Source organism: Nannospalax galili, unplaced genomic scaffold (genome assembly GCF_000622305.1).
Source record: "Nannospalax galili isolate Female #2095 unplaced genomic scaffold, S.galili_v1.0 scaffold450, whole genome shotgun sequence".
In the NCBI taxonomy this organism is placed as follows: Eukaryota; Metazoa; Chordata; class Mammalia; order Rodentia; family Spalacidae; genus Nannospalax; species Nannospalax galili.
Window position 1 is genome coordinate 3,022,294 of NW_008329134.1, and position 23,296 is coordinate 3,045,589.

The window sequence follows — 23,296 nt, forward strand, 5'->3', positions numbered from 1 at the left end:
TTTCTAACGTTGACATTTCCATTAATGGTTTTGAAAACTAATTTTTAAGTTATCATGCAAAATTATAATAACTCTCATGACATTTTTATTGTGTTGTGCCCCCCCCCAATCTTTTGTCTGTTTTGGTTTTTGTTTGCTTATTTGTTTATCTTGCTTTTTTGCTAGCTTCTTTAAATTTTTTTCCTGAATTTTTGCAAATTTAGTATAGTATATTTAGACCTCCTCTCCTATCTATACCCACTTTATTACCCCCACACAATTTCATTATATATGCATGCCCATAGAGTCAGATTTGTACCCCTAAAAGCCCTTCATTTTCTGCCAGTCTCCTGCAGCCTGATTAACCTACCAAGAGATACACCCTGGTTAACTCACCAAGAAATTCACTCTCCCGCTCTCAGCAGCTGTCATTTGCCAAGAGTTCCTCAGGTGGGGTTGGAGTTTCTTTCCAACTTCCCCATGTCTGTGTTAGGATTCTGTGTGCATTGAGCATATGTGGGACATGTGCATGCTGTCTCCGTTTCTGTAGCTTCATGAGTTAACTAACCAGCTGTCTGGTTCTTGCAGTGTTTTCTGCTCTCTCTTCTGCATTGATTCCTGAGCCTTCAGAGGCAGAAGTTTGAATTCAGGGATAAGCACTCTGCTGCCTTTTATTCTCTGTTGTGGGTCTCTGAGTTTATCACCATCTGCATAAGGAAGCTTTTCTGCTGAGAGTTGAGGGATGCATTAATCTATGGATATAACAAGACATAGAATTAGAAGTCAGTTTAATACTTCTATTTAGCAGAATAATAGTAGTGAGTTCTACTCTATGGCCTGTGACCTCTCTAGCTTCAGATTTCTAGGCCTGATATCAGTGTCAGGTATGGACTCCATAAACCTTAAATCCAATTAGAAAGTGGTTGATTGCTCCTATAATATACATGCGACCATTGCATCAGTGGGCATATCTTTTCAGGACGGTTGTTGTAGCTCGTTGGAATCATAGCTGGGTAAGGTTGATGGTTAATCATCTCTTCTGGTAACTCACATAATACTTTTCAGCACTAAGAAAGCTGGCTAGTAGAGATGAAGCTTTGAAGTCAGTACCAGCTTGATTTCTTTTTGTTCTATAGCTCACATATATGGTGTCTTCAGCATTAGGGTTTTACCATCAAGTTCTGGTTGGTAACCAAGAGCAGGGGTAGTGGTCATTATTTGAGGATTTGTGGAACCCATGGTCAACGGCTTCTAGAGAGGGAATCCATTCCTGGCATTGGGTTTTTAGTTTTCTGGCCTCTGGTATCTCGAGGGGCAGTGTCCTCTGTTACAAGGTAACTACCTTTACTCTCTTTTATGATGTATATGTTGATACTTTAAGACACTTCTATAGTGGTAGGCTTCTATATGATTCTTTCAAAAGGCCTTTAGTGTTACATACCCTCCCCATATGCCCTCTTTTGTTCTCCCTCCCATTCCTCACCGCATTTAACCTTCCTACTCTGCTATTCCTATTTCCCTCTTTATATCACTGCATTCTGCCTTCACTCCCAGGAAGCTCCCCCCCACACCCCCTATGACTGTCTGTTAGTTTCCTGACTTCTCTGAATTTTCAAATTAAACCTTTGAAAACTATCATCAAGCAATGAGACAACATGTGACATTTGTCTTTCTGGGTCTGGATTACTTCACTCAGAATGATTGTTTCCTCTCCAAGCTTTTACCTGTGAATTTCATAATTTAGTTTTTTTTAATAGCTGAATAAACTTCCATTGTATGTATATACCACAGTTTCACTAGTCATTCATTAGTTGATGGACATCTAGGTTGTTTCCAGTTCCTGACTACTATGAAAAGGGCAGCAATGAACATTTCTGTAATAGGGTAGAGAGTCTTTTGGGTATATGCCCAAGAGTCATATGGCTAGATGGAGCTTTTTACAGAAGCTCCACATTGATTTCCATAGTAGGAGCACTAGTTTGCACTCCCCCTAGCAGTGGATAGCAGTTCCCCTTTCTCCATTTTAAATTGGATTGTTAGTTCTTTTTATGTTTAACTTTTTTTAAATTTAATTTTGTGAATATCATACAGTATATTTTGATCATGTTTAAACCGCTCCCTTTTCTGCACCCCTCCAATAGCCTCCTCCCTCCCAAGGGATTTCATGTACTCTGTCATATATATTAAGAACTATTGAGCGAAGTTTGTGTCCCCAAATATTCTTCAGTGTGCATCTGTTCACTGGAGCCTGATTAGCCTATCTATTGTCACACCTCTCTGTTGCCCAGTAGTTGTTGGTAGCCAATAGTTCTTTCACTGAGGTTCGGAATTTTTACCCATTTCTCAAGTTCTATGCTAGGTTTTTGTCTGACTTTAGCTTGCAAGGTTCTTTTGCATGCAGTTACTATTGCTGTAAGTTCATAGGAATAACTTCCCAGCTGTCTCTACCACCTCTGGCTCTTACAGTCTTTCCACCCCCGCTTCCACAATGGACCCTGAGCCTTGGGTGACAGAGGTTCGATATAGGTGTCCTATTCAGGAATAAGTTCTCTGCAGTCTTTTATTATCTGCGGTTTGGTCAGTTGTGGCTTTCTGAGTTAATCACCATCTGTTTTGAGAGGAAGCTTTGCTGTTGAGAGTTAAAAGAACCATTAATGTTCTTTCTGTGTTCACTCTGATCTCCGAGTCTTAGGTGTTGGGGTTGTATTGTAGATGTATCACTTAGGGCCCAGTATGTCAGGCAATTATTTTCTGCATTTGACTAGTTGTTGAGCTTTGTAATAGTCTCCATCTGTTGTGACAAGAAACTTCTTTGATGAGTGGTCAGAGATATACTTGTTTGTAAATATAAGGATGCATATTTAGAATATACTAAGGAATTATACTGTTCTACTGGTGTGACAAGTTTTTCTTTCAGATCTATGACCTTTCCAGCCATGTGTATTTGGATGGATATATATATATATATATATATTACCACACATGAGTTCCCATTGAGTAGCTCTTAAGTCCAATTAGACAGTTGTTGATTATCCCCAAGTTTATTTGCTGGGCCGGTGATTGTTGTGGCTTATAGTGTTTACATTGATTGGCTTTCTCCCTTGTAAGTTTGCATAGTATCTTCTGATATTGTGGGAGTTTCTAGTTCCATTGCCCCAAGTCCTGTGTCCAAAGTATGTCTTCTCTTCAACAGTAGGGTCTTACCTTCAAGTTCTGGGAGGCAATCCCGTCCTGTGGCCCTAACTTGTGTTATTTTGGGAGTCTCTTGGACTACCTTGACTAACCTGTTAGTCGAAGGGCTGTTTCCCCCGCCTGGCACTTTGTTTTTGTTATACAGCCTTTAGCTGTACACATGCATATATATTATGCATATATGTATATATGTGTGTATATATATGTAAAAAATTTGTATTTTTCAGTAGGCTTTTAAACTAGTACATTTCCCTTCGGTTTTTCACACCTTCTAAATATTTCTCCTCTCTCCTCTATGTAATCCTTCCTATTTCCTCCACTTCTAAAGTATCCCTCATTTTCCTGATTTCCCCCTTTATAACACCTTTCTCCTATTATGCCCCTCTCAGGAGCTCTTTCTTCCCTTTTACCGCCCATGGTTCCTTTCCATTTTTCTGTTCTTGTTACATCAAGATATATAATCCCATCTATGGATTTGAAGCTAAGATACATAAATGACAGAGAACATATGTAGCTTGTTTTTCTGAGTCAGTGTTACTTTACTTAGTTTAAGAGTTTCTAGTTCCATTCATTTACCTGCACTTTTTCATGATTTCATTTGTCTTCACCACTGAGTAGAACTCTATTTTGTATATGTATCACATTTTATTATCCATTCTTCAACTGAGGAACATTTAGGTTGTTTCCATTTCCTCCCTATTGTGAAAAGAGCAGCAACAAACATGGCTGCTGGTATCTCTGCAGTGGCATGTTGGGTCCATTGGGTAAGTTCCCAGGAATGGTATAACTGCATCACAGGTTTGATTTATTCTTAGGTTTTTAAAAGCTCTCCACACTGATTTCCACAGTGATTGGACCAGTTTGTAATCCCAGTAGCAGTGAATGACAGTTCCCTCTTGCCCACATTCTCGCTAGCACTGGTGTCATTTGTTTTCTTGATCTTAGCCATTCTGGCTGAGGGAAGACAAAATCTTAAGCTCGTTCTGATATGCATTTCTCTAATTTTTAAGGATGTTGAATACTTTTAACGGTATTTCTTTGTCATTTTATATCTTCTCTTGTAAACTCTCTGTTCGGATCCATAGCCCATTTTTTAATTGGGTCATTCATTTTCTTGAGTGTTTGTTTTATGAGTTCTTTGTATATTCTAGATATTAGTTCCCTATCAAATGTATAGCTGGAGAAGATTTTCTCTCACCCTTCATCTGAATGAATGTTTCCATTGCTGTACAGATGCTTTTAGTTTCATGAGGCCCCATTTGTCATTTGTTGGACTTAATGACTGAGGTATAAGAGTCCTGTTCAGAAAGTTCTTTCCTGTATCTGTTAGTTTGTGTACAGTGTGTGTGCACACCCCCCATGCCACCTTGTTCCCTGTCTCTTGTTTTTTAATAGTGTCGTATGTAGCCCAGGCTGGCTTCAAACTCATGTAGTTGAGGCCAGCCCTTGAACCCCTGACCTTCTTTGTCACTCACCCCCACTTCCTGAGAGCAAGAGTTATAAGCATCTACCACCAAGTCCAGCTCTATACGTTCCTGACATTATTTTTATTTTGTTTGTTTAAAGGCAGGGTCTCATTCTGTAACCACAGCTGGCCTAGAATTTATGCTATGTAGACCATCCCAGGCTGGACTCAGTCTCACAGTGATTTGCCTGCCTCTGCCTCTCAAGTGCTGGCATTATAGGCATGTGATACCACATGTGGTTCCTAATATTATTTTAATTTTAATACTGGTAATAATCAGATATATAGAGATTAGAAACGCACGTGCATCTTAGTGTCAGTTGTATTAAAAATGAATTTTTCTGTATGAAACTGTAATTTAATAATGAAATGGGGAGCTTTTTTAAAGTTTAAAACCTCATTTAATTTTATGTCTTGTAGGGTTTAGACAGAGTACAATATCATATAATTGTATTAATTCAACTATATGCCTAAATTTAAAAAAAAATTTTAAACGTTTTATTTGTTTTGTGTGTGTGTCATGCCTGTGTGTATGTAAGTGCACCCATGTGGTGCAATGCCCGCAGAGGTCCAAAGATGTCAGATGCCCTGGAACTAGAGTTACAGATGGTTGTTAGCTGCCATAAGCTGAAATTTGAACCTGGGTCTTCTGCAAGAACAAGCATTGCTCTTAACTGCTGAGCCATCTCTCCAGCCCTTTAATTTTAATTAAAAAAATTATTTTTCTCCTCATTGCTGTTTAATTACATGGCCTTGTATATGGATGATTTGTGTTTTGTGCCAACTCTACTACCAAAATAAGTGGACTATTAGGTATGTTAAAAATCAGTGTGTCTCACACTGTAGACTAATATTTGTATTACCTCTAAATTCACTGAGACAGAAGTAACAAAACAGTGCTGATATTACCTACTAGGCTTCACGCTGCAGGTTTTTTTTTTTTTACTTGTCTTTGCATTGTATCAAACAACTACATGAGAATAGAATTAAAATATTTACTAACTGTTCTTAAATACATGACTCCTAGTTTGTTTGTAGCTGTCAAGTATATGTGTATTTCCATTGAAATTGCCTAATTACCTTGAGGTTATGTATTTGGAAAGGTAACACAGTTGTACTTTGCTGATCTGTTCTGCCTTGGTTTGGATGACTTACATTCTTTATGTTTGAATGTTAGGTAAAGCAAAAACTTCCTACGTTTTTTACTGTATACTAAGGTGAATTTTCCTTTCACAGAATCTTTTAATGGTTCTCCTACGGGAAGTATAAATTTGGTAAGTACTACTGTAGATACTTAAATACTAAAGTAACTTAAAAATAATGTGAAAGGCCAAGACTTGATATATGTAAATAAATGGTATTTTAGAAGCTTCATTTTGTCCTTTACTATTATAAAATATTGTTGTTTTTAAAGAAGTGGTAAGTTAATAAAGCATCTGTGAATTAGAAATTTTTAAGAAATGGTATTAGACTGCACTTACATAATTGCGGTTGCATTTTATAAAGGAATTGATTTCTTAATCCCAGCACTCCTGAGGCAGAGGAGGGCTATCTCTGTCAGTCTGAGTCTGGTCTATATAATGAGTTCTAGACCATCCAAGAGGACCTAATGAGACCTTGTCTCAAATAATAAATAAATAAATAAATAAATAAATAAATAAATCCCACAAATAAAGAAAAAGAAATTGGTTTTATTACTTTTAGATATCCTATTTATTAAAATCAGTCTTCTCCCACCTAGAAAGAAAATGTAAAATCAGTGGGAATAACTTTCTGCATGTATAAAGTCTGCAGCAAAACAATTCAGATTATTTCAAAAATGTTTTACTCAATATTTTATAGCAATAGTATCTTATTATTTAGAGTCAAAATGATAGGTTTTTCATATATAAGCTCCCACTAACATTTTTTGGTAATCTGTTAAATAATGAACTTATTGGCTATCTTACGTGCTAAAATATTGTTAGGAAGTAACACTAATGTTCTGTGAAGTATTCAGCTCATAGTTGGACTGGGCACATGGAGGAGGAGAAAGGTGAAGGATTGCTTTTCCTTCCACTTCCCTTTCTGTATCTTTTCTAATAAGTTTATAGGTTTCTTGTCTTGTATTAACTATACTACTTATTTCAAAAGTTATCTTATTGAGTCAATGGATTTTTATATATAGAGGGTGGGGGAGAGTATAGCTTCTATAAAACACTAAAGTAAAATCAGCTATAGGCTGTACCAGATACATTTAAATGCTTTCCTAAATTATTGGTCAGTTACTTGTTACAGTCCTAAGTGTCAGAAGGAAAATGAATCGCTTTTAGAGCATGAAGGGTTATCAATAACTTTATCATATAAAGCTTGTAAATCTTGGAAACTACTTTGGTTTGAAAATTTCTAGTCTATGTCTTTATACAAATATTTAAACACTAGTAAGATGATTTTTGTTCCAAGTCTGAAGTAAATATATTTTAAAGTAAGAGAGATCCTTTTTGTTGTGTAGTAACAATGCAAAAATCTCTCGATGAAAAAGTTCCTTTTGAAGCCAGTGATTGGCAGTATTTTATTTTTCTCATAAATCTTTTAAATTTACTTTTTATGTAATTGGAGTCACTTGGATTCTTCTTAAAATGTGCATAAAAAAATTTAGCACCTAGCTCTATGTTAAAGATAAGATTATAAACTAAATCTTAATTGTTTATTGCAATATACTCAGTACCAAAGATCTTAATATGTTAGGTGTTTTACACTTTAATGCAGTTGAGATTGGCAAGTAAATTAGTTCTGTCATTTCTAGCAATGCCATTATAATTGTGTTTTCTGAACCAGCATAGAAAATTTGTGGGATTTTTTAAAAATATACATAATTATTTTTATTATCACCTAATTTTCTAATCTTTTCATTTTTAATTTTTGTGAATATTATACATGATGATAGTCTTTGCATCATTTCCATCACTCCATCTCCCTCCAATTCCTTCCTCTCTCTCTCTCTCTCTCTCTCTCTCTCTCTCTCTCTCACACACACACACACACACACACACACACAATTTTCTGTCCCCTTCCTTGATTATTATGTTACATATGCATATATATGTATATTTATTACACTGAGTCCATTCAGTTGTGCTTCTGTGTACCTGTGTTTAGGGCTGCCCACTTGGAATTAGATAACCCCTCAGGGAGCCAGCCCTGAAAACTCATTTTCCCTCCCTCCCTCAGCATCTATTGATTGCTTGTAGCGCATCATTTTGAGATGGGACCCATGAAATTCCCCCCTCCCCCAAATCCACCTTGGCATGTCAACTGGTTTTGTAATTATGTGCAGTTATTGTTAGACTACCATACTCTGGAGATTTCATTGGTGTTGCTTCCCTATCATATCTAGAATGCCTTAAGTAGTAGAAAATTTGTATTTTTAGGTAGGCAGAGTGGCTTGTATCTATAGAACCAGTTATTCTGGAGCCTGTGTCAGGATGAACATTTGAGCCCAAGTTCTGTGCCAGCCTGGACAACATAGCAAAATGTTGTCGGAACCAACAGGGAAGAAAGAAATTTCTGTGTTTGATTTTCACCTTGATACAATTTGCTAAAATTTTTCTTGTAGGAAGTTGAGGAATGTTAGCTCAAGGCTTACTTTGTAAACTGGTTATTTTAAGATAATATTAAAGCACTTATTTTAAAAACTATAATTTTCTTTTTGCCAATCAATATTTTATCCAAATCATATTTATTTTTGTAGTTAATACTGTTTTATCATTTGGAATTTTACAACCTACTTATTTACTTGTACATAATAATTGCAACTAGTATTTAGGAGACTTTTCATCAAATTTTTCATCATATGTAATACAAGGATAGGTTATCATTAATATGCTTTACTTTTAAATAAGTTGTTTCATATTCCTTGTGCTGCCTTATAACTGAAACAATATAGTATATAAATTATAGGTAGATACTGGCCTTATAAAATAAAAGCTGTGCTGTGTCTATTAAGAAAAGTCAACACTTAAAAAGAACTCCAATTTATTTCTCTTTCAAATACTATCATTTATATTGTATTCTAGCAAAGATTTAGAGCTAGTTTTAATACCATTTCAGAGTTGTGAAAACCAAAATATAAGAAAGAGGGACTAGAGAGATGGCTTAGCAGTTAAGAGCACTGACTGCTCTTATAAAAGATCCAGCTTTGGGTCCCAGCACTCACATGGCAGCTGGCAGCCATCCATAACTCCAGTTACAAGGGATCTGGCTCTCTCTTCTGACTTCCACAGACATTGCATGCAGGTGATAAGCTTACATACATGCACACACTCTACACATGAAATAAAGAATCACTGATGGAACCTGGACTGGGATTGATTTGCTTTTACTACATGAATCAACCAGTAAAGTTCTGCAGATCATCTTCAACATTATGCTTTGTTTCTCTTAACCATCAGTTGTTCATAGATACATTATGTTGACACTCTCTGTAGAATTCATTTACTTTAGATTGAATGACTTTATGGCAAACATTATTACTCGCAAGTCATTTACATTACTCTTAATAATTTGTCATGTTTAATAAGGGCTCTGAAACCAAAATCATGTGATATATGTATGCCCAAATTATATCTCTATGGTGAGGGTTTGGGTTCCCAAAAATCACTTGCTATCTTGGTTATTTGCTAAGAAGATTCACAAGACTTGGTACAGTCAAATTCATGCATAGGATTTATTATAGTGAAAGGATATAAAGCAAAATTAGCAAAGAGAAAACATTACTTGAGACAAAGTGAAGGAAACTAGGCACAATCTTCCAGAAGTCTTTTTTCAACAGTGTTTCACGGAATGTGCTTAATTCCCCCAAGCCATGAGTTTTGAGACTGAACGCATAGTGTCATTTTGGTGGTACTTGACACAGTACATATTGTGTCTACTGCATACCAAATTCTAGGTCCATTAGGAAAACAAATTTAAATCATAAACTACATTGTTTGTCCAGGTGGTTTTAGACACAGTAAGCCATTCATATTTGTTAGAGAGTGTGGGAACCATCCCGAAATCTGAGGTCCAAGATGCAATTCAAGGGAGAACATTGCAAGCAGTGTCCTCTAAGAGCAGTTTTAGGCTGCATAATGTTATCTTCTACCCTGTCTGGTTTTACCATCTGCTTGTGTTCCCGTCTGTGTATGTGTGGGTGTACTTATATGTGGCCAAATGTTTTAAGAATTAAACTCAAAAGACCATAGTTTCATTTTTGGATCAATCAGTAGTTTTTTGTATTTTTAAAAATTATATATTCCATAAACAAAATTCTTAGTCTTTGAATTGACTTCATTTAATAGGCAGTCATGATAGCTAATGTTTACTATAATAGGCTATTTTTAAAATACTTTACATATGCTCTCATTTAATCTTCACATAGCCCTATGATGTAGGTGTTATTACTCTCATTTTGTGTTACTTAATTAACTGATTATTTCTCAGTTAACAAAAGTATTAGAGAATATAAAGCACCTGTAGTATATTTTAACATTTAAAAATTTTAATGTTAAGAGCATCTACTTATTTTCCCTAGTTTTTATGTTCTTGCTATAGATTGGATATAATTGATAAGTTACAGTAGGTGGGTAAGAAATGAAGTAACTATTGTGATATATTAAGTTGATTGCTAAATTGTTTCCTTTTAGAGTTTCTTTTGGTTTTGTTGTTTGATTGTTTTAAGTTTAGAGATAGGGTCTTGCTGTATATCCCAGTCTGGCCTCAAATTCAAGATTTCCTCAAATTCCTCAGCCTCCCGGGTAGGAGTACTGGGATATGCCGCTGTATCCAGCTACAGTTTCTTTATCCCTGCTTTTCTCTCAGTCATGATGAGCATCATTGTATAAGGTGAAGTGGAAGGTAATAATACATGAGGAGATTTGAATAATGAATATTTGAATATAGAATTCCTAAAGTCATTCCTGTAATATTTAAATTTTGTTTCCTACTTTTTCCCAGTCTTTAGATGACCTATCAAATGTCTCTTCTGATGATTCCATACAACTTCATGCCTACATTTCAGACACTGGTGAGAGACTTTGTAGCATAATTACTACTTAAAAACTGTGAATGATTATAATATCCCTGCTGTTTTTCACATATATTTTTATATTTTGTCTTATATTCATTTTAAAGAAGCTTTTGAAGGTTTTGTTTTGTTGTTGTTTTTCCTTGAAACATGTTTTTCATTGAGTTCTTTGACATTTGATTTTATATTTGACTTTTTTCTTTTCTAAGGTTGCCACTATTAACATTTGAAAATGCTTATTTTCTAAGCATTTTTATCATTTCTAGTAAATTCTAAATTTGACTTTTCCACTTTGTACTGAATTTAGCTGGTGATTGTTTTCATAATTCTCATTTCTTTTTCGTGGTGATCTCTGATCATGGTTGGCATTCACACATTCAGAATCGGAATATGAAAGTGGAGTAATGAAGGTTCTGCATAAATGTGTTTGCATAACTAAAGGAGATCTTGAGTGGGGTGAGAAACATAGGACTTTGTGGTCAGTTAGGAATTATTGATATACCCAAAGAAATGGTTGCCATCATTACCATGAAATTATGAAATAATGCTAATTAGTATGAGAAAGTGATAGTTCTCTTACCGATAATCTCTCACTGTTCCTGGAGTACAGGAGTATATTTGTTATATTTTTATATTGAAGTATGCAGACAGCTATATCTCGATCCAATTTCATATTTACATTTTACATATCAAAAAGTTTTTATTATCTAAGTCTAGCTTAAAAATAATGATTTTCATTTTTTGAAAAATCTTTGTTCTCCTGTGCTTCTCAGTAGAGCTAGATACTCATTTAGTATCATCTTTTCTGCCAGATTTCTGGAATAAGTTATCTGTCAATTTTTTTCTTCACATTTTATATGTAGTGAGTATATATTATTACTGTCCTATTATGTTAGAGATCTTAAACTTTGAGTCTAGAGGGGGATACTCATGTCCATGCTTCTGGTGTTAATATTTTTTTTTAGGCTCTTCTGATTTTCTAGTTGCTTTATCCATTTGTTTATTCATTAAGTAGATGAAAGTGTAAAGCAAATCATTTTTTAATAAATTGCTATTTTTCTCAGAGAAAAATATACAGAGATACTGGGGAGGCAGCATCATATAGTAGGTTAAGAAAATACTTTTTGACCAAATTGCCCAGATTCAACCTAACTCTGCAGTTAACAGTTGTGGAAACTCCCACTATGACTCTTTACTGAAATTTCTTCATCTATTAAATGGAAAAATAATAATAATGCCTGTCTCATGGAATAGTTATTGACCTAATTAATTACATTGGTAATTATCTGTACATGACAGGCTACATGTGAGTTTTTAGTCAATAAATATTTACTTTTGCAGCTGGGTACTTGATTTTTGTTCCCGTGTCCTTGACATTTCTGTTATTGAAAGTAAGGATTGTAGTCAATGCAGTGCTACTCCATGACTGCTCCATGAAGTCTGATGTCTACTGTTTTGTTCACTAAGAGATCTTACTTTAAAGAATAGCCAGGCGTGGTGGCACTTGTCTTTAGTTCCAGCATTTAGGAGGCAAAGGCAAGTGGATCTCTCAGTTCCAGGCTAGCTGGGGCTATAGGGAGACCCTGTCTCAAAAAAAAAAAAAAGAATAGCCAGGCGTGGTGGCACTTGTCTTTAGTTCCAGCATTTAGGAGGCAAAGGCAAGTGAATCTCTCAGTTCCGGGTTAGCGGGGGTTAAAGGGAGCCCCTGTCCAAAAAAAAAAAAAAAAAAATCTGACAGATTTTTCAATTCAGATGAATTGAAGATTTCAGTTGGGCTGGAGAGATTGGCTATTCTTGCAGAGGCCCTGAGTTCAATTCCCAGCATCTGTATAGTGGCTAACAACTCTCCGTAACTCCAGGGGAGTCTGATGCCTTCTTTTGACCTCTGAGGGTATTGCATGATATGGGTGCACTTAAACACATGCAGGCAATGCACTCATACACATAAAATAAAAATAATAAAAAATTTTTTAAACATATTGTCTAAATAAGGAACATTTTATCAGCAAAATAAAAAAAAAAATTCTAACCTAGTGTGATTACTGTGATGAGGTTGATTTAAATTCTGGCATTGCTTCTGTAATTGTGATGTAATAATGAATGGTTTATAAACTGCCTTCCATGAGTTACATTGGCCTGATGAAAACAAAATATTCTAGTTCTATGTCAGTGTCTTCTCAGAGTCAGTGTTTGGTAGATCCGTCATCTTTCTTTATAATTAAATGATCTGTTTTCTGCATTTAAAAAATATTAACCTCATTATTCTTTCTGTTGTACGTGTACTTGGGTGGTCTCCTTATCTAACAATTTATGACAAATCTTGATTATTCTTTTTTAAAGTGCTTTCATACGTTATTCTCTGTCTTCTTTTTCTATTCCTTGCTATTCTCCTTGCTCTTACCTTGTAATTGGTTATGGTTAATGGCCTAATTGGCTGCTACATTCTCTTTTTCTTTTTCATACATCCCTTGAACATGGCTGATAAATCCATTCCCTTGTTGCTATGCCAGCAGTGTTTAGAAAACACAATTCTTAACTTGATGGAAAAGTGTAGTATTTGATCAGCCTAGGATCTAGGAGAAAGTAAGAGGTGAACAGTGAATGGAGGTAAGACTTGTATAAAGAACATCATGACCAGAGTCTTTTTCTTTTTTCTTTTTTTCTTTTTTTTGTCTTTTTTTGCCTTTTTTGAGACAAGGTCTCCCTATAGCCTCAGCTGGCCTGGAACTCGTAGAGATCTGCCTGCCTCTGCCTCCCAAGTGCTAGGATTAAAAGTGTATGCCACTATGCCTAGCCAACCAGAGTTTTTCTGTTACTAATATAATGATATCATGTCATCAGCATCCTCAACCAAATCAAAAATACTGATAATGTATGAAAGGGAAGGAAAGCATAAATCTTAGCAAACTTCTATAAAAGTTAGAATTATATTCTGATCACTTATACTTGCCAGTACAGGTATTAATCTAGCTTTTATGTCATTAAAATAATTTACCAAGAAGGTATATAGGAACTTATTTGCCCGATGAGTTTTGTCTTTTAAGACAGCAAAACATTTAGTCAGCTCCAAAACCTCTCTACTTTTTCCCTCCACAATCATGGATCATTGCAATCATATCAGTCTTAGACTTTTGGCAAATATAATAGTCAAATTGTCATATTATTGGTATGCCTCCCACATATGGCACTATTGTAAACTGAAGTAGGGTGTTACAGGTGCCATAAGTCAAAAGAAAAAGCATGTTCTAGAAGTGAAGAAACAGTGAAGCTTCAGGGTCGCTGGGTAACGTGAAGACTACTGTCTTGGTTCTGATACCATTTTCATGCCCACGAGCTTAGAAAAGCAGAACCATATAACTCAGTGACCCAAAGAGCAGCTTGATGTGGAAAAAGAAATAGAAAATCCTAGTTTATATGCAAGTGGAAAAAGTGAGAAATGTGAAGATCATGGTCAGGAGTGGTTTCTATTACCCCCAGGAAAGTGAAGCCTCTCTTTGTATCCCAGCACGGGTATGTCTGGATTGTACTGTCCTCTAGTTCCTGTATACCTATCCTTGTGTCTCAAGCTATAGAGAGTTTAGTATATTTGTCCTTCATTATTCACAGGCTATTGATTCCAAAACCTCTTCAGATAACAAAATCCACAGATGCACAGGTCTCATATAAAATGATAAGAGTATTTGATGTGGCCTGTGTACATCCTTTGATATATTTTGAATCTTCTCTAGATTGCTTGTATAACCCAGTGTATAGAAATGCTATTTAAACAGTTGGTGAACTATATTGGCTAGAGAATAATGATTTTTAAAAAAAGTTTATGCATACTCAGTGCAAACATTTAAAAATTTTTCAATGGACAGTTTGAATTTGGGGATACAGAGGGTCAGCTTATAAAAATAGCTTCTGAATTTCCAAACCCAGCAAGGACAATGGGAACAGTAATCATCATACATGCCTTCATAGCTCTGAGAACCCAGAATGCCTAGAGTTGAAAATTAGTTTCAAAAAGCAAAAGCCATAGGAAGAAATATGAGCCACAAGAAGGGAAAGTTAGTAGACTCAGCAAATGAGATAAGTTGTGTCCTTAAGAATTGAGAGGCGCCAATCAGTCAGTACTTAAATATGTTGAATGGTATTCAGAAAAATAAATCCTAAGGCATGAGTAAACAGCATTAAAAAGTACAGTTTTATAAATAAAAAGTACAGTAGTTGAAATTAAGATGATTGGATTAAGTACTTGATAAGAGGGACTGGTGAGATAGCTCAGATGGTAAAGTACTTGTCACAAAAACCTGAGGACTTGAATTCAGATCCTCAGTACCCATGCAAAAGCCAAACACCTTAGCACACCCCTACAATATCCCTGGGCATGCAGAGACAAGAGGATCCCTGAACCTGCTGACCAACGGGTCTAGTTGATTCATTGGGCACCAGCTTCAGTGAGAGACCCTGTCTTGAAATAATAAGGTGGAACACAACTAAGAAAGCTACCTGCTGTTGACGTACAGCCTCTGCAGGCACACACTCAACATGTGCCTGCACACCTTCACACGTACATACTCACACATAAAGTAGATACAGATTAGAGGAAAGCGGTGACTTTTTGGAGACCCAGAGTGATTTAAAACACAGAGAATGGCAAGCTTAGAAAGTCAAAAACATGATTCAAAGTTCTTCTCTTTCTCTAAGATTAATACAAAATAGAAACAGGTTTTGGTTTTAAAGGCTCCCTGGTATGTGGAAAATAAATAAGAAAATGAGAGGTTGTTGTTGCTGCTGCTGAATCCCCAGAATAAAGTACACTTGTGAATTGTTGAATGCTATCAAAGTAGAGAATTGCCAGGGGATGCTTCTCATCCTGTGGCTTTTACTGTTTAATTGAACAGATTTTAGTTAAAGTTCAACTGAATAGTGAAGGCTAGTAAAAAGCTTACAATTTTGTGTCCTGGGTTCCTTCTGTATTAAGTTTAAAAGATCGTACTACCTTCCTCTGAGCGGCTCTGTGATAACATCCTTAATAATAAGGAAATGCTCTTGTGAAGAGACTCTAAAGTAGACATCAGTTGATGGCTCGTACTGTCATCAGACTTAGCTTGTTTTGTGTTATGCTCGTCATTTGTACTACCTTACTTGAGAGAGCACAGAGAATAGGAATCTCTTTTATCCTTTGCTGCCATTCTTTTGTCTCCGTCTGTCATTTCAAATTCTTCATTTCATGTTGTCTTTGTTTGTGTGTTTTTGTTCTTCATCTTCCTCCTTTTTGTGTCTTTTGTTCCTCATTTTGTTTTAAATGACTAGTATATGCTGACTATGACCCATATGCTGTGGCAGGCGTTTGTAATGATCATGGCAAGACATACGCGTTATATGCCATCACTGTGCACCGGCGCAACCTAAACACTGAGGAGATGTGGAAAACCTACCGTCGCTACAGTGACTTCCATGACTTCCACATGAGAATCACAGAACAGGTAATGAGCTTTGTAAAGCCTGTGTATTTTACATTGGTTTTTTTGTTCAGTTTTGACTCTGTGTCTTGAAGGATGTTCAGATATTGATAAAGCTAATGAGAGAAAGTAAGGTAGTAATTTATGTAATCAGCATAATTATTAGGATGATTTTGAGGGAATATGAAAAACTTTAACCACTCTAACTGTTGTGGAGTAACAACGGAGCACCAGTGGTGTACCTTAGAAAAATGAAGATGAACTGTGTTTCTGTTTTAAGAGAAAGAGAAAGAATCTTGTGCTTTGCAGAGGCGTTGGTTTAGGTATGAAGATTACTGTAACTCACTTGAACACATGATTTTGTTGGCATAATTTAGAGCAGTAGTTATTTTGAATGGTAGTTCCATCCAGCAGTGCAACAATTTAATCCTGGATGCTTCACTTAAGTTATTTTGAACCATGGCCTAAAATAAACCTAACATTAGCCAAAATACTGTTTTAAATTCTTATTAAATGTAGTCCTTTTGTTTTGTAGAAGTAACTATGAGGACTTTTACAGTTAACTGAAAAAAGTTTTACTTTCCTATTTGTGATTAGCTGTTTTTCTTCTCCTTAACTTAGAAAAAACAATCCCAGATGAAATGGAATACATTATCGTGAAGCTTATTTTAACTCTTTGAAGTCTTTGAATGATTCAAACATTTTAAGTATATAAATAGTATTAAGATAATAAAATAATTAAAGATAATGCCCAATTGGATTTCAAATAGCATTATACTGCTTTAGAAATCAGAAAATAGCCTTTTCAGATAATATATGGGAAAAATATGGTTGGTGTCATGATAATCTCATAATATTTTGCAGAGAGACTAAGATAAACTATTACTAGCTTTAAAATGATTAAAAATAGGTTTTGATGAACTTCTCAACTTTATTGATAGAACTAATTTTAGCAATATAACTGAATAGGCTTTGGACATGTCTATTCATCTTAACTTGTTTTAAATAAATCTCCATGTTTAGCTTGATTTGTTTGAGGTGAAAATTTCTAGCTCGTATTGGAGAAATAACTGCTTTACCTTTTACCTATTGAATAATTGTCTTAGAAGCATACAGCTCATATATCTTTCTTCCTTCCAAGCACTTGAACTAAATAAAAATTATTAATTGCCAAGGTTAGTTTGACTTAATATAAATTAAAAAGACTTTAGTTAAATAGGACACTCTCTGTATACAAATTCTGTCCACAAAAACTGATCATTTTATTCCTACTTATGCAAATAATGTTAACCCCATAGAGTGCTTAAAGTAAAATGATTTCTAAAGTTGGTTTTACTTTGTTTGATTTAATTAGGTACATTTTTTTCCTCCCAGTGTAAGTAAATGAACCATCTTTTATTTTCTTTAAAGACTTCAGTAGTATTATGTTTATGGAGATTGATAGAATTAAAAATTTAAATGTTAAATGTTTTTAGAAATGGCCTGAACCACCTATTCATTTATTCAGAAAACATTTATGAAGTGTTTCCTATGTGCCTGACTCTCCACAGTGCCTGGAAAATAGCAACCAGACAGACAGGTTCTTGCCTCTAGGAAAATACATTCCTGTGGATACAGTGTGTCTCCAGGGTTGTCTGTATTCTAGGATGAACCCAACAAGAGTAGAGATAAGCATAGTCTTGTTAATAGTATTAAATATTCATTATGCAGCTGAATAAAAGTACGTATGTTTTAATTTTTCTTAGTATACAATTTCAGTCTTGCTTTTTCAAACTTTTAATGTTTCTTAAGAATTTAAACCTGGGTCAGATGTAGTGGCACATGCCTTTGTGCCTTTGAGTTTGAGGTCAGTCTCATCTACATAGCAAGTCCTAAGCCAGCTAGATTTGCATAGTGAAACCCTGTCTCAAAAAAACAAAACAAAAAAGGCTAATCCTGATATAGGTAATGCAGACAGGTAAAGTGTTTGTGCTTAGAATGGTATGATTTATATTTTGTATGTGAGTTCTTTTTAACAGACATGCTGCTTTTAATATGTATGAATTATTTTTGGTAAATTTCCAATTTTTTCACTTTAAAATATTTCTGTATTGTTCTGATGAGTTATATAAAATTTATTCCATTTAATCATGACAGTAATTTAGAAAATTGATTTATGATTCTGTCCCAAATAACGTTAAAAGTATCTTGTTTTTCTAATCTAGACTTTTGGTTTTGTAATGTTTAGTTTCTTCTTAATATTTAAAGTTTATGGAAGAAATTCCTATTTTAGTGGATGCTGCCATAATTTCTTGGCATTTTAGTTTACCAGGGCTGGCATAATAAAATACCTCAGGACTGGTAAGTTACACAATAGAACTTTATTTCTTATAGTTCTGAAAGCTAGAAGTTCAAGATCCAGTATCGGTAGGTTTGTTTTCTCCTGAGGCCTCTTTCTCTCTGGCTTGTATATGAGCGTCTTTTTGCTGAGTCCTCACATGACCTTTTCCCTGTGTTTGTGTGTATCCCCTATGCCTTTATCAGATTATCTTCTTATAAGGACACCAAATGGCAGGTTGACTTACAGCGTCCCCCCAAAGCCTTGGCATAGCTTATCTTTTAAAGGGTCCCATTTCTTAATATGTAGCTATAGTATGAGATACTAGAGGTTAGAACTTCAACATGTGAATTTGGGGAAATGCAGTTCAGGCCCCTAGTTTTTGATAAGGCAGAATATACTAGGCACACTAAACTGACTTGGTCATTTAGTATCACACATAAATAATATTTTAGGAAACTATATATTATATACCTTCAAAACAGTTTAGGAAGTACATTGACTTGCACAAGTATGATGTGTGTTTTTATGTGTATGAGTATATTGCCTGCATGTATATAAGTGTACCCGTGTGATACAATACCTGCAGAGGTCAGAAGAGAGCATTGAATTCCCCATGGAGTTAACTGCCATGTGGGTGCTGGGTATTGAACTCAGGTCTTCTGCAAGAACAGCCAGTGCCCTTAACCTCTGAGCCATCTCTCCATTCCCTAGTGTTTGTGTGTGTGTGCGTGTGTGTGTGTGTGTGTGTGTGTGTGTGTTTAATTATTAAAACAAATACTCTCCATTTCACAAATATTCATTTCTATTCTATGTATCACCAAATTTGTAAGTTATCACTACAACACTTTCTATGTAAATTGTCCCTGCCTTTTTATTTTAGAACTAGTGTAGTTGAAAACCCTTGTTTTGGCAAGATGTAGTAGATTACTCTCGTGGACCCTTGAAGATATACCTAAATGTTAAATCTATAAATGTTAGACATACATTGTTTTCTATTTGTTATTTTACAAAGAAATAAAACAATATGACTCTTATTCGTAGAGTAATCCATGAATTTATTTATCATGGGATATAGGGAAGAGGTTGCTAATGCTTATTATAGTTCTATATAGAGTTGTAATATAATCACTATCTATACTTAGGAATTTGCATTTTCTGATTTTTATAGGTATGTGTTACAGTGATTAGTTTATAGTTATTAATATTAATAGTCTGTTAACAAGCAAGACTATCATAACTGTGATAAAAATTTTAATTTGTTAATACTTGATTCACAAGTCAAATTGTTGTAAAGTATTACTGAAAACCCTTTACTATGAAAATTTTGAACAACCTCAAAATTATAATACTAAAAAGAAATTCCATCTGGCTCATGCCCCTCTTCATCAGTTACCACTTTGGACCTATTTTTAAAGAATATAGTCTGTCATGTCAGAAGGAACATGAGGCCACTAGTCCCATTGCACCCACATTCAGAAGCAGAAGGAGATGAATGTTGCTGCGCAGCTCACTTTCTCCTTTATATTCTGTCTGGGACCTTAGCTCATGGGATGCTGCTGCCCACTTTCAGAGTGGATCTTCCTTTCTTAATTAAAATTCTCTGGGAATGTCCTCAGAAACAGTACCTCAAAGTATGTGTCCCAGGTAATTCTAAATCCTGTTGAGGTGACATTGGAGCTAAGCTATGATACTACCCTCTCTTGGTCACCCTCTGGGGAGGGGGAAGCTGGCAGATGTGACCACCTTGCACTCCATCATGCTGCATTCTTCCTTAGTGGATGTACTGGGAGGTCACCAGCATATACTTGGGGCCGGGGTGGGAGGGTTTGCAGAGAGAAAATAGCAGATGTCTGCCCTGGAGAACTTGAGGGGAACAATGGAGAATAGACAGAATAGACAAGTGTTTCATTCCGTTGCTGTGACAAATACCTTGACTAAAAGCATCTTAGAGGGGAAAAGGTTTTATTTCATCTTACAGGTCACAGTCCATCATTGAGGGAAATGAGGGCAGGCACTTGCACAGGAACCATGAAAGCATGCTGCATGTTTGCTTGCTTTGCAGGCTTATGCTTAGTTAGCTTTTTTTTTTTTTTCCTTTAATTAAAAATTTTATTTGTAAAAAAATCATATGAATACTGTATTTGCATCATTCTTGATTGACAATTCTTTGCAATGAAAGGATGATGGAGTAGGATAACTGTATTTTGGGGGTTTTATACAATTCTTTTCTATTTTTTAATATAAGAAAATATTGCCCCAAATTATCTGAAGATACTTTTGACCAGTAGAAGATTTATCACATGGAAAATTCTTTGTCCTAAAAAGAGAACTGTTGAATGTATTTTGTCTTATAGTTTGAAAATCTGTCAAACATATTGAAGCTTCCTGGTAAAAAGACTTTTAACAATATGGATAGAGATTTTTTAGAAAAGAGGAAAAAGGATTTAAATGCCTATTTACAGGTAAGTTCATTTTACCATTTCCCATAGATTTTCATTTACTATACCTCAAAGTAGAGTGGATATCTTTCTTGAGTGATGTTTGTTGGAGCATGTGCTTATCCTGCCTGGGTGTCCTGGGCTCCATTTCCAGCTTCATTAGCCACAAGAAGAATGGAGCATTCTGACTCTAATCGTGGGAGAGTGAACACTTTTGAGGAGTACGTCAAATGTGACATGCATTCTTTTCAATACTTTATAAAACTTTTATTCCTATATTTGGTAATTAACTTGAAGTTTTCTTGTAAATAATGTTAGGGTTTTGTTTCTTTGTGTTTAGATAAATAGGCACAAGCATGTTTGTTTCAGATATTGTATGGTAGATTCAACAGTTAAATGTTCCCAATTCAGTACATAGTAACTCTTTGTGTTGTAGCAAAATTGCTAAATTGTTATTCCTAGAATAATTCTAGAGAGGCATAGATCTGAAAAGCTGTTTCTTATGTGTAGCATCTTGATATACAGTTTACTCTTAGAAATAGCAAGTAATGTTACTTGTTTCTTATTGTATGCGCCACTTGAACTCCCAGAGATATGTTTTGGACCTAGATACCCAGATGCCAAATAGAATAATGACTCTTCAGTTTTTTATCCTAGTTAAAGGTTTATAATGTTTTCACACATATTTAAAAAAGGCATCATCCCAATTGATAGTATTCCATTATTATTGGAACATTGACACTTTTGTTTACTGTCTATGACAGTATCTGCTTTCACAAGCAGTAGAGTTGATAGTTATAGTAGAGATTCTGTGGACAATAAAACCCAAATAAATTGCTACTGGCCCTTTTAGAAAAAGTTTGCTAACACCTCTCTTAGAATTTAGTGAAACTTAAAAGCTAATACACTGGATATTTTGTTTGGAAGATTTTTTTTTTTCTTCTTTTTCGCTATAGATATTCATGGTTGTGACTGGGTTTGTTTATCATTGTAATACCCTGTTATTGTGTAGTGAAAGGGCAGGAAAAATCATAAATCTTATCTGTTACATCTATTCTCTCTTAGCTTGAAGCTGGAAGCCACATTCCTAAGACATTTTGATTTAAAAAAAATGCCAGTTTCAATTCCATTAATATCTTTAGTATATTATATATCTTTTCTTAAGATCAGTTACATTTGTAAGACAACAAATAACTTTTTCCAAATGTGGTACCATGGGTCTGGTTTTTAAATGCGGTTTTGCTGTATACTTCATGAACTCAATAGATTACAACTTGTTGCATTGAAGGAACTAATAACTAAGTCATTATTGGTTATGAAAGCAGTAATTTGTTTGGGACTTCTTTATAGCACTTGAAATTTTTGTATATTTCTTAAAATTCTAACTATTTATTTCTGTTTAATGTGAACTATAGTTATGTTACTAACACAATTTTCTAATGTTGATCTTCTTAGTCTAAGCCATAGGTTCAGAAAATAAAGTGAAAATATTTTACATTCATAACTTTTTGTGAAGTGAAATGAGAAACAACAATTTCCTTTATTTTGTGAGCTCAAACTAACCTTCTTTTCCCTCTAGTTACTCTTAACTCCTGAAATGATGAAAGCTTCCCCAGCTTTGGCTCACTGTGTGTATGATTTCCTTGAGAACAAAGCCTATAGTAAAGGGAAAGGGGATTTTGCTCGCAAGGTGAGTGAGCTGTTGATTTTTTTTTTTTTTTTTTTTTTTTGAGGTCTGCTTTCTTATTTTTTCAATAAAGGAACGGTAAAGGTCTGTATGTGATTTAAAATGAGATGTTTAGTGTGCATTGGTATTGTGTGTTCTAGCTTTAATAACTGTACTGGTACCTGAGGTATCTATTATGTACAAGCTCAGGGCGAGATCTACCAGAAACTTGAAAGAAAAACTAACAAGCAAGTCAACTAAATAGTCCATTAAGTAAAGTTTCCCTAAAGTAGGTCACAAGGTTTTTATTATCTTGAGCAGGAATTTTTTTTTAAACTGGAGGAAATGTCTTTTAGTTGGAATAAGGACAAGGAAAATGTTAAATAGAATGTGTTTTATTCTGAAAGTATTTATGCCTAAGAAGTAAAGCCTTTATTATGTAAAATATTTTAAGTAATTTAAAAAATGGAACCAGACTGCACTTGGAATAAGCATTGAAAACACATTCCCTTCACATCCCTGCTTGACTACTTACTACCTGTGACCTTCAGTGCCTTACTTTTTATATTGCTACTTTTATTTCCTCAAGAAATGAAGGTGTGGGGAGGGGGCTCCAGAAATGGCTCAGTGGTTAAGAGGACTGACTGCTCTTGCTGAGGACCCAGGTTCAATTCCCAGCACCCACATAATGGCTAACAACTGTCTGTAACTCTACTTCCAGGGGACTCTAATGTGTTCTTCCAACC

At 35.0% G+C, this 23,296-nt stretch overlaps 1 protein-coding gene across 3 annotated transcripts in view; it reads left to right on the forward strand.

Moving 5' to 3' along the window:
- Nucleotides 1-23,296, forward strand: part of Snx13 (sorting nexin 13) — a 147,300-nt gene that overhangs the window by 102,197 nt on the left and 21,807 nt on the right. For 2 of the 3 annotated variants that reach the window (XM_008832713.3, XM_029563341.1), the window contains 5 exons: nt 5,873-5,910; nt 10,610-10,679; nt 16,011-16,150; nt 20,801-20,908; nt 22,464-22,574. In XM_008832713.3, the coding sequence (XP_008830935.2) occupies nt 5,873-5,910; nt 10,610-10,679; nt 16,011-16,150; nt 20,801-20,908; nt 22,464-22,574 (467 nt within the window). Of the gene's footprint in view, nt 1-5,872; nt 5,911-10,609; nt 10,680-15,977; nt 16,151-20,800; nt 20,909-22,463; nt 22,575-23,296 lie in introns of all 3 variants that reach the window. The other variant, XM_017798032.2, reaches the window with a different exon arrangement.